An 11,353-nucleotide genomic window follows, 5' to 3' on the forward strand; every position below is an offset into this window, starting at 1 on the left:
AAGGTGACGTTTGGATTTGATTTAAGCTTCTTAGGACTAGAGACGTTTGGTCGCTTAGAACTAGTTAGGAATGAGTCGAGCCATGAACAGTTTTAGTTTTTGTCATTTGGTCTCCTTTCATTTTTAAGTTATTTGAAAGTACAAGAACGAAAATATAGAACGATAGAACAGTCTTGTGGAATTCATAGAAACTGCATCAATTCACCTCACAATCCAATCAGAGAATCATAAAGTTTGATATACAGTACAAGCTCAAGGTGCTGTATTCTGCACAAAATCAATGCAGGCACGGCAATGGCAGTCCAAGAAGCGGCACCGAAGACATCCGAAACACACACAGGACGTGCAGCCTCGACACTTGGACGATCGTTGACAGCCCCGACAACTCTTTCGACTCTCCCGCTCCTCGTCGTCATCACATGTTATTCTGAAACACAGCCATTAAGAAATGCAGCAGATTGACAATAAGACTTGTGAGGCAAGGCAACTTACAAGTCATATGGACGATCAGCACATTTCCATCTCTGATCAGCCATGGCATCATGGTAGATCCGGCATTGGTCTCTCGTTCGGAGACGAAACCGCCGCTCCTTACAGCAGTCAGAGCAGCGGATAAACTCGTCACGGTGGAAGTTACGTCGCCGGAGAGCACGAGAAGTCCAATTAGCCTCATTTTCAGAATGCTTATAGTATTTAAGCAAACAAGTTCTCCACAATGGAACCTTAACCCCTTCTACTGATACCCAAATGTTGCTCTTCCATTTCTTAATCCCTTCTCTCTGTGAATGCTTCTCAAACTCCTCTGGTGTCAGCTCCCCTAATAAGAACAATGCCATTTAAATAACTAAATGTTCGACACAATTTAAAAGTATAGGGACTAAATTGTTAGACGATACCGGCATTGCAGGCGTCGGAGCAGAAACAGAAGATGAGGAACTGGCCGGCGGCGGACACTCTGAGCTTACCAGGGGAATCGCCATATTTCTTGCTGGTGCAGCCGCAATGGACCTCTATGAAATCCGATCCTTCAACGAACCCTCCCATTTTCTTCACTTCTTCTTCTTCAAGCAATCCCCATTTACCTTTTTCTCTCATTTCAACCCTAATTCTTCTTCTTCTTCCTCCTCTTCTTTGCTCTGGTTTAATGTTGCTGTTACTTTAATGGCGGAGGAAGAATTTAATTGCTGTTCTTTTTGGGTTTTGCAAATCGTTTTCCCCTAAGAAAAACGATTGGTTTTCCCATAACAAAAAACCCTTTCAAGGATCATATGATTTGATTTCATTTGGTTTTATATATATATACATGAGATTCTGTCTTGAAAAATATGTGTATGGAGTTACAGTACGTGTTTGAATCAAATTTACCCGTATATAAGAATCGAGGGATCAAATCACATTCATATGTTCATTTAATTCACTCGTCAAGTCTTGAATGGAAAAATCTCCGTTCAAATGGAGAGAGATTTATATTATATTATTAAAAAAAATTGAAATTGAAATTTTTAAATATTATGTTATATTTTTTTCTTATAAAATATTTTTGAATTTATAAAGATATTTTATATTTTCTTATAGAAAAAAAAAAATCGTCGTAAGAATCTGATCCCTATAGATTCTCAACGGAGAATTCACCGGATTTTACGTAATTTAATAGAGATTTTCATGGAAATATGAAAGAAATAGGAGGTAGGGATAGGAATAGAAGAGGTTTCTCGATCCTCGTATATATCTCTAATGTGTCTTTAACTGATAAGTTGCAATACCGTTGACATAAAAAATTTGCGGGGTTATATAAATATATATGTGGTTTAAGAAAAGGGGTTCTAAAAAAAATAATTACACAAATCATTTAACGAACGAAAATTTTAAAAAATAAATGATATGAATGATTCTCCCAATGTTGTGGAGCTTATTAACAAGTAACTATTGAAAAAACTCGAATTAGGGTTTTAAGTATTTCAGATCGAACTAATCAAAATCAACAAAATAATTATATGGCAATTTATGGAAGACAAACCAGCAAATTAATTTTTTTTATCAATATTTTACCATATATGTTAAAATACGTAAAGTCGTTACGATTATAATATGGTCAAGTTAATAGAATAATCGTAATTTCGTTATGCTAACTATTTATATTTATGACGGTTTGGATTGCTGGATGATGAAAGTCCCACATCGGCTAATTTAGGGAATGATCCTGAGTTTATAAGTGAGGAATACTAACTCCATTGGTATATGATGCCTTTTTGGGAAGCCCAAAACAAAGACATGAGAGCTTATGCTCAAAGTAGACAAATATCATACCATTGTGGAGAGTCGTGTTCGTCTAACATTGTATCAGAGTCATGCCCCTAAACTTAGTCGTGACAATATAATCTGACAATAAATTGGTAAATCTTCAAATATCGAACAAAGAACTCCAAGAGAAAAGTTAAAAAAAAATTGAAAATAATTTTTTTTTTAAATATACTCCTTAATAAAACGTTTGAAAATGATCTATTAGATGTCTATAGATGATAAAAAAAAAAAAAAAATTGAATTTTTATTTTATTTTATAAATGTATAGCATTTTTAAATAAATTACTAACCGTTAATTATTTATAAATATATATATATATATATTAAATTAAAAGACATTAATGAAATATTTTAGAATATTTTTTAAACAAAATGTTAACTATTTCCAAAGTTTTTAATTTTTAAACGTATTATTGAATTTTTAAAAAATTTATACCTATTTTTTAAAAAATAAAATAGAAAGTGGAGGAATATGTTTTTATTATTAATTTAGCCTATTTTTAAAACAACAATAAAGAAGGTATTTTTTATTTATTTATTTGGTAACTAAGAGCACATAGTTTAAGATACCCAGATTTTTTTGGATGACTTAATAAGCAATTATCTCGTGAAATTAGTTAAAAGTATAATATTATTTTTAAATAATGTTGTATTTTGATAAGGAAAAGATTAAATATTTATTTTATTAAAAAATAATAATACATACATACACATCATACAAACTCAATTTTGTATATAAATTATTTATTTGTATAATTCAAATACTATTATATATATATATTTTTTTCTTGCTAAATAAAAAGTATATAATATAATCATATTTAGGGAGAATATTTGAGGTAAGATCTATGGCTATGCCACGTAGACGTCACGTTGTATCCCACTTTGTCACCTAGTGGAACTTACGTCATCACTCTTATTCTTTTTTCTTGGTGGAATTAATTTTTTTAAATAGGTTTAAAAACTATATTGTTTAAATAGCGGTGAAAATAGTTCAAATATATATTATATGTAATTTTAGATTTTGAATTTTAAATTTAACTTCTATTTTATTTCTATTTTATTTTTTAATATAAAAAAGTATATATATATATAACTCATTTAAAAAAAATATAGACTCAGATTAATAAAAATACTCATAAACTTTATATTTTATCTAAAAAAAATATAGATAAATTTTCAATGAAAAAAACTAATAATAAATAAATAAATAATATCTCTATTATTAGTTTTTTTTTATAAAAATCTTTAATATTTTATTTTAAAAATAGTTTTGACTTTTAAAAAGTTTCATTAATATCTTTCAATTTTTTTTAAAAAAATTCTAAACGGATCAAATATTAAAGTAGCATTAATATCTTTTACTTTTATAAATAAAAGTTCAAAAAATGTTTTACCGTCAATACATGGACGAAAACCATTTATCGACATCTCATAGATTATTTTCAAATTTTTTAATATTCATGAGTATTTTTTAATACGTGACACTAATAAATAATATTTAAAAAAAATCAGAGATATTTTTAAAGTTTTTAAAAATATTAAAAATATTAATGAAATAGAAACTTTCATTTTTAAAGTTTAAATGTATTTTTATTCGAATGAACTAATTTATATATAATAAATATATATTAACTATCGCGTTCATTTTGGTTGGGTTAATTAAAGTTAACTTTATTTATTGACCAGTTAGAATTCGAATTCAAATTTCAAATATTAATTAAGAATCCAATTTAATTTCAAGATTTAAGATGTCACAAAGACCTCGAAATTAAATTCAAATCTTAAAAATTTACGAATTAAATAGAAAAAAATATATTTTACCTGTGAGGACTTAGGACAGTAAATTTAAAATATAATAATAAAAATTAATTGAATCCATTTTTTAAAATGATAATTAATATTTTATCTATCAAATTATCTTCAAATGGATTATGTCCAAGATTCAAATAAATTTATCATTGATGTCATGTGAAAGTCAAGTGAGATTTCTATTATTTAGATTTTAGCAACTACATTTAGCGCGTTTTGCACACTGCGTTAAAAAATGAGTGCAGGATGAAGAATGTCAACCATGATCCCACGATCCCCTCTAGTGATAAGGTCACATCAACTCTTACTCAAAATAAGGATGATGTTCTTACCCTAAAATAAACTTGAATATTATTTTTTCTCAGAAGGATTCTTTATTATTAGGTAAATGATTAAGTTTCTTTGCAATTCTTTAGATTGCATGCTCAAAATCATTGTTACTTGTGAAGTGATTTGAATCTCAAACAAGTGTTATTGTTTTGAAAGATTTAATCAACAAGAACCCGTGTGACAAGCACTGCATCAGCACGCAATCTTGTTTTTTTCACAGTTCTCCCATCAAACAAATTTAGCGTTACTATTACAAGAGGTCACATAAGATGAACGAAATTTCTTAACCATTAAACTAATAAATTTTAGTTGAAGTATATTAATCATATAATTTTTTTTAATTTAGGTCAAATTAAAGTAATGATTTGAAAATTTTAATTTAAAAAAAATAAATCTCCCACATATGCATGTATCTGTAATTTTAAATTTGTTAAAAGTCAATATATGACATAAACATTGCATGCTAATCTTAGTTTAAATGAGTAAACAATGCTTAATGAACTTACTAATTTTTTAAACCAATTTATGAAAATTCTTATTAAAAAAAAAAAAAAAAAAAAAAAAATATATATATATATATATATATATATATATATATATTTAAAAATAAGTAAATAAAGAGAAATAAATTTCTAAAAAATTTGAAAAATTTGAAAAATAAATGATAAATAAATAAAAAAGAAAGAAAAAAAAAAGGTAAAGAAGAAGCGGTTTTGGGGGTAGCCATTTATTTTCCCTCCTCCGTCTTTCCATTTGGGTCTCAAAATAATAATCAGAAGACGAGACGAAGGGCTAGAGAGAGAAACTAAACGCAACAAAGAAAGGGGCATTCTAGAGAGAGAACGAGAAAGAGAAAGAGAGGAGAGAGAAAACCGTGTTGAAAGACCGTTCTGACCTCCGTGTCCGGCTGCTTCTTCTTCTTCTTCTTCCTCCTCCTCCTCCTCCTCCTCCTCCTCCTCCTCTTCCTCCTCTCTCTTCCGCCCTCTCCCCGTTCCCACCATGAATGAGAAGGCCAACGTCACCAAGGAGCTTAACGCCCGCCACAGAAAGGTACCTTCTCTCTTTTCCTTTTCCATCTTCTCATGTCTTCTTCGGATCATGAATCTTTTCACTATTGAATTTCAAGTTGAATTTTCTCGTTTCACTGATGCTCGCTCTTCGTTTGGTTGGCTGGTTGTTAATCAGTTGAACCGAGATGTGTTCTGTTGTTTGTTTGTTTTTTTTTTTTTTTTTTTTTTTGTTATTACGTTTGAATTCGATGTTATTAGGGATAGATTTGGATTCTTTTGTATGTGATCGAACGAAATGGTTATGGATTTGAGTTGCGGTTCGTTTGATCTCCGTGTTTGGATCAATTGCATTTTATCCGACGTTTAGATTACCTATTCGTTGTTTTGGTTTTGTCTTCTTGCTGTCTTTTTGGTGATTTGATTGAATTTTCTCTGGTGGATTTCAGTACGTTGTCTCTCGATGCATCTGATTCAGGTTATTACAGCGACTGCTTATGAGTTTGAGTATCGTCATTTTGTGATTTTGATTCATCGTGTTCATATCAAATTTGCTCGAACGTTCTTGTCCCGATTATAATTCGAGAGTTGTAGTTGCAGACAAGAACCTTTTTCTAATCAGCAAAATGTTACTTTCGTACCGTAGAAATAATAATTGATTTAGTGAGGGGTCCGTGTGGAAGGAAGGAATTGAACTCGCCATTTGAATATGTCTTAGAAATGACGAAAATCTTTTAATTAAATTAGTGTCCTTGGAATGAAGGGTTTGGATTTTACCGAATCCCAGTTGTTTGGGAATTTAGTGGTACAAGATATCAGATACTGACGTATTTTATAAAATTCATTCACAATCGTTTTCTAAAACTTACTTCAAGTCTCATTGCATCATACCTTTACTTCATAACCATGGCATGGAACAAAATATGGAAAGTTTTATTGTCATCAGTTCTTCGTTCTCGAATAATTTCATGACGGTATAATGTGTAAAAGACTGAGAAGTACCCTTCCCTTTTTTCTATGACCTGTAGCAACAAGTTGATAGTCTATATGCCTGAGTTAGGAGACGAGTACGTCCCTTTACCTCCAAAGAATTGTTTTATTCTTGGAAAAGAGAGTTATTCTATCCTGAGCTGCTTGCATTCGTATCTTCTTAGTTCTTATCAGCATATGCTTAGCTTTTCTGGAAATATGGATGAGGATTTTTTTTCTTGTGGTTCCTCAACTGCCAATATTTTCTCTGTTTCATAGTTGCTAATCGGATACAGAGTCAAAGACATTTTAACATCAGCATTTTTAGCTGTACTTGTGCTTGGTAATTATGTAGATTAGTAGTACATGGGAAGAAAGATTTTTCAAGTTATAGACTTCAAAATTTTCTGTCCAACACACACATTTTTTGTTATGGTTGTTCCTTTACTTACACTGATTAACAATCTGGTTCTTTGGTAAAATTCTTACCTTTTATACTCTTATTATGTGCAGATATTAGAAGGGCTTCTTAAGTTGCCAGAAAATAGGGAGTGTGCTGATTGCAAAGCTAAGTATGTTTTCTCGATTCTTTATCATTCTCACTGTTGTTTTGCTGAAACAAGTCTTAGTTTACACGATAAATAGCCCAATGCTATTTATTGGTTGAATAAATGCTTGACAGTTGATTTCTGTTTTTCAGGGGACCACGATGGGCTAGTGTTAATTTAGGCATTTTTATATGTATGCAATGTTCTGGTATCCACAGAAGCCTTGGTGTTCACATATCGAAGGTAGTGTTTTGCTTTGTGTATGACTGAGGAAAAATGACTCTTGGCTCCCTTGTAAATACTGGCGATATTTGATTTTCATATGGGATGTATTATTGAGTATATCGAAGATATGTTTGTTTACAGCTTCTTAATAATTTATTCTTCTTGACCATAAGTGCTTGTCTTTTGGGTCGAGATTTTTAATGATTATATTTTAGAAGTACCTCTTGGCTATTCATCTTTTATCTTGATTGGCACTTATTCTTTATGTGTCTCTAGGTCCCTGGTAATTGATTCAATTGTTGGTTTTTATCCTTTGAATAACTTCACCTTGAGTAACTCTATTTGGCTAGCCATCAATATATGTTTCAAAAATTTTCAGCTTCTAGTGATCTATCTTTCAACTTCTGGGCATTATTCCTTTTACATCTCTTGCATGCTGACAATAGTGAGTATGGTTTGATGGCTCTTGTTTGCAGGTACGGTCTGCTACCTTGGATACTTGGCTTCCAGAGCAGGTTACATTTATACAATGTATGCTCTTCGACTTATAGTTTATTTGTTCTTTTTTCAGCCAATATTGATTTCTTTCCTTACCGAGATTGTGTTTGTGTAGCAATGGGGAATGAGAAGGCAAACAGTTATTGGGAGGCGGAGCTACCACCAAATTATGACAGAGTTGGGATTGAGAATTTTATTCGTGCAAAGTAAGTTTGGATTTAAAAGCTAGATTAACCTATTAACATTTTCTTACAATACAACTATAGCTGCATTTGTAATGCCTATCAGTATCTTGACGTCCAAAAGTACTCTGCGTTATGCAAATTTTACAGGTATGAAGATAAGAGATGGGTTTCTAAGGATGGCAAACCAAGATCACCTTCTCAAGTACAGGAGGAAAGGCCTTCTTTGCATGGGCAGAGGCCTGCGGAAAGAAGTGGATCAGGGTATTCAGGCCATTCTGAAAATTTGTTCGAGGAAAGGAAGAGACTTCAAACACATAGTGTGAAAGAGAGTATACCTGCCGCGAGAGTTAGTCTTCCTGTTCCTCCCAGAGGACCTGAACAAGTATGCTGGCTTTTCTTCCCTGTTTATTAACTTCCCTACTTAACAGTTGGATGTTTCTATTATGAATTTTTTAACGAATTTCATCATGCAATAATTACTTTTGATTTAGGACATGTTGGGGAAGAGGAAAGATAAATGTGGAAACTGTGAAATGTAAATTAGTTTGTACCTAGAAGTTCATTTCATAATATTACTTCTGTACTACTAAATAACTAATAAATGTTTAATTGTGCTTATTTTAACAGTTATACATTCAAAATTAGAGAGAATATGTATGCTATTGTTTGCTAGGCCATCAATAATGTATTTAATAATGCACATATAAAAATGACGTTCATCATGGATTCTCCTTCACAAATGAGTCATTTTGGTTTTGGTCTGAGGACCAAACTGGGGGCATGTTTATATCCCGTCTGAGTAGAAACAGAAGCACACCAAAGTCCCGTCAGGGTAAGTTATGGTGGCATTGCCTGAGCTCTATTGAGGGTTTAGTGATCAATGATCTATTCAAGATTTATGTCTCAACGATAATGCTTTTATTTTTCCATTGCAACTTTTTACGTGCTTTATTATTATTTCTGGTTTTTCTCCTCTTTGTGGTGTTTTTATATCTTTTAAGCTTTAGCAAAAATGAAAAGTGTCGTTTCTTGCTTTTAGAAAGAAAAAAAGAAAAAAAGAAAAAAAACAATTAGAGCTTCAGCAAAATGTGGCAAGAACTTCTAATGCATTTGTTTTCTATATTTGTACAGGTTGCTCCAGCCCCCAAACCATGCCAAGAGCCGAAACCAGAACCAGTTGTACAGCAAGCTGAAGCAACGAAACAGACTACAAATGATGCCCCAGCTGTCTCTCCAAAAGTTGATTATGCTACTGATCTTTTTAACATGCTATCCTTTGATGGCCCCTCTGATGATGGCTCAGCTGCAGTTTCTACAGATGATAGTTCATGGGCTGGTTTCCAGTGTATGTTTTAACTTTTCCTTGCCCAAGCATTTTTATATATTTCTGATTTTTTGGTGTGTGCTCAATTTTACAGCTGCTGAAGAAGCATCATCAGCAGAGAAACCTGCGCCAACAAAACCAGCTGAAGCCATTCCCCAGTCCACTTCTGGAATTGAGGATCTTTTCAAAGATTCAACCTTAGTTTCACCTTCTTTAGTTCCAGATAAACCTGTGAAAGATGTTAAAAATGATATAATGAGTCTTTTTGAAAAGGTCAATATTGCCTTATCACTTTTAAGACTTGATATTATACTCTTCAGTAAAGTTTCTACTTTTCTCGCTACTTTTCCATTTTAACCTATGAGTTTGAATTAGGTATTTTTACATCATGTTATTTTCAGTTGAAAGAGCAACTTTTCTTCTTTTATTTTAGTTTTAACTGAACTAATCTATTTAGTTGTACAAAATTTAAATATGTTAAAAAACTACTTGATTAAAGAGGAGTGTTTTGGGCTTCTACTGACAGTTGTATTTGATATTTTGATTTGAATACGTGCAGTCCAATATGGTCTCTCCATTTGCTATGCATCAACAGCAACTTGCGATACTAGCTCAGCAACAATCACTTCTCATGGCTGCTGCAGCTAAATCAGCTGCTGGGGACGCAAAATTTAGCAACGCTCAACCCGCTGTCCCCAATGGTACCAATGTTCCGCCTCAAAGTTGGCCAAATGTCACCTACCCGATCCCTGGATTGATGATGCAAATGGGTCCACAGGGTGGGCTGCAAACTACAGTGCAGGTAGCAGCAAGTATTCTTATAATGTTTATTAGAAGCCAACTTAATTGATTCTCATCCACATAGTTTCTAATTGTTTTATATTTTGTGAGTTAGACAATGAACAGGGGGCTGGCAAATCCAGTTGGGAGTTCTGTTTCATATCCTACATCTAGGTATGCAATTATGTATCTTTGTATTCCAACGGATTTTCAAGTTCTGAAAGACTTTCAAAAGCTCCTACCAAAAAATACTTCCAAAAGCTTTTTCAACTTGAGTTCAAGATTGTTATTTTTCATCGAAATTGTTTGATTCTTTCCATTTTTAGAGATTTGTTCTATCAAGCGTAATGATGATGAATTCTGGAAACAACCAAAATCTGAAACTTAAGTGAGTGAATGAGACTGTCTGTTTCTTACAGCGGAAGAAATGCTGATGTCCGAAACATAATTGGTCCCTTATGTAAGATAAAAGATGGAAAAGGAAAAAGAAACCCCTTCAATTCTCCAGTATAATTATCATTATTAACAACAATTCGTTCGGTAAAATATGTCGTGGGATCTGTAAATAATAAAGATTTTGAACATTGATTGGGTGAATACAATCAAATAGATTCAACAATTCTTAAATATGATCAGCTAAAGTTCTCATATTCTTTCTTACAGCCTTTATAGCTTCGGTCAAGTTTCTTCAGTGCCGGTGAATGGCGTGAGCACCACCACCACCAACACCACAGGGAAAAACAAACCTCAATCGACTGCATCGGTGTCATCAGCGACTCCTTCACAGTCAGGAAAAGAGTATGATTTCTCCTCTTTAACCCAAGGTATGTTTTCAAAGCATTAAACTAGTGGTGCTGGAATGAGGATATAATGCTGCTGGGTATTTTTTGGTGGTATACCAAGATAATTAAGGCGCAGTAAGATAGCAGTGTCCAATTTTTCCACCTGTACTGGGGATTGTAAACTATTACTTGTAGAGGCAGTCTCAGTTTTCGTAATTTTATTGTTCCTTTTCGAGTGATTTCTTTAATTGTATGATGAGTAGCTTTGTCTTCACAAATAAAGGAGAGTAGATTTATATGATTTATTACCTACCTATTACCATTTTTTAGTTTGTTGCTTTATGGTGCTTCATTTTAATTTTCAGTTTTGCTTATGATGAGTTCTTGGAAGTTTTGTTGGATAATTAGTAACTGCATTTGATTAGAAATGAACATTAGTTATATACTTGTATTTGGTCGGAAAGGGTTTGTTCTTTAGAACTTCATACGTCGATAGGGCGTTTTTTTTTTCATTTAAAAAAATGAATACAAATTTAGGGTAGTTGCAAAAGTAGTGTATATTGGACTTCGGTTAAGCTACTAAATGAATCGT

The 11,353-nt window shown here is 32.3% G+C and overlaps 2 protein-coding genes across 3 annotated transcripts; one reads left to right on the top strand and one right to left on the bottom strand.

The window, feature by feature from the left end:
- Positions 1-34: 34 nt before the first annotated feature.
- On the bottom strand, positions 35-1,253 carry LOC111789355 (protein ULTRAPETALA 2). The gene is made up of 3 exons (XM_023670105.2): positions 897-1,253; positions 493-817; positions 35-427 (listed from the first exon to the last, which is right to left on the bottom strand). Exons 1-3 carry the CDS (start codon positions 1,093-1,095, stop codon positions 253-255), a joined length of 699 nt encoding a protein of 232 aa, XP_023525873.2. The 5' UTR covers positions 1,096-1,253; the 3' UTR covers positions 35-252.
- Positions 1,254-5,195: 3,942 nt separating this feature from the next.
- Positions 5,196-11,066, top strand: LOC111789021 (ADP-ribosylation factor GTPase-activating protein AGD5). Of its 2 annotated transcripts, XM_087121724.1 has the most exons (12): positions 5,203-5,361; positions 5,392-5,493; positions 6,933-6,991; positions 7,120-7,210; positions 7,669-7,723; positions 7,806-7,896; positions 8,023-8,257; positions 9,007-9,220; positions 9,294-9,472; positions 9,759-10,001; positions 10,095-10,153; positions 10,643-11,066. In XM_087121724.1, exons 2-12 carry the CDS (start codon positions 5,443-5,445, stop codon positions 10,821-10,823), a joined length of 1,458 nt encoding a protein of 485 aa, XP_086977850.1. In that variant the 5' UTR covers positions 5,203-5,361; positions 5,392-5,442; the 3' UTR covers positions 10,824-11,066. The 2 variants fall into 2 exon arrangements, with proteins under 2 accessions (XP_023525401.2, XP_086977850.1); XM_023669633.2 differs by having other exon boundaries at positions 5,196-5,493.
- The last annotated feature ends 287 nt before the right edge of the window (positions 11,067-11,353 follow it).

This window comes from Cucurbita pepo, chromosome 2 (genome assembly GCF_057944985.1).
Source record: "Cucurbita pepo subsp. pepo isolate OVF chromosome 2, ASM5794498v1, whole genome shotgun sequence".
Taxonomy (NCBI): domain Eukaryota; kingdom Viridiplantae; phylum Streptophyta; class Magnoliopsida; order Cucurbitales; family Cucurbitaceae; genus Cucurbita; species Cucurbita pepo.

Excerpts from the sequence above, each read along its gene's own strand:
- LOC111789355 (XM_023670105.2), bottom strand. The coding sequence starts at position 1,095 with ATGAGAGAAAAAGGTAAATGGGGATTGCTTGAAGAAGAAGAAGTGAAG. Across the intron at positions 818-896 it reads CTCCGACGCCTGCAATGCCG|GGGAGCTGACACCAGAGGAG; the intron begins GTATCGTCTAAC and ends TGTTCTTATTAG. Across the intron at positions 428-492 it reads GCTGATCGTCCATATGACTT|AATAACATGTGATGACGACG; the intron begins GTAAGTTGCCTT and ends GCTGTGTTTCAG.
- LOC111789021 (XM_023669633.2), top strand. The coding sequence starts at position 5,443 with ATGAATGAGAAGGCCAACGTCACCAAGGAGCTTAACGCCCGCCACAGA. Across the intron at positions 5,494-6,932 it reads TTAACGCCCGCCACAGAAAG|ATATTAGAAGGGCTTCTTAA; the intron begins GTACCTTCTCTC and ends TATTATGTGCAG. Across the intron at positions 10,002-10,094 it reads GGCTGCAAACTACAGTGCAG|ACAATGAACAGGGGGCTGGC; the intron begins GTAGCAGCAAGT and ends TTTGTGAGTTAG.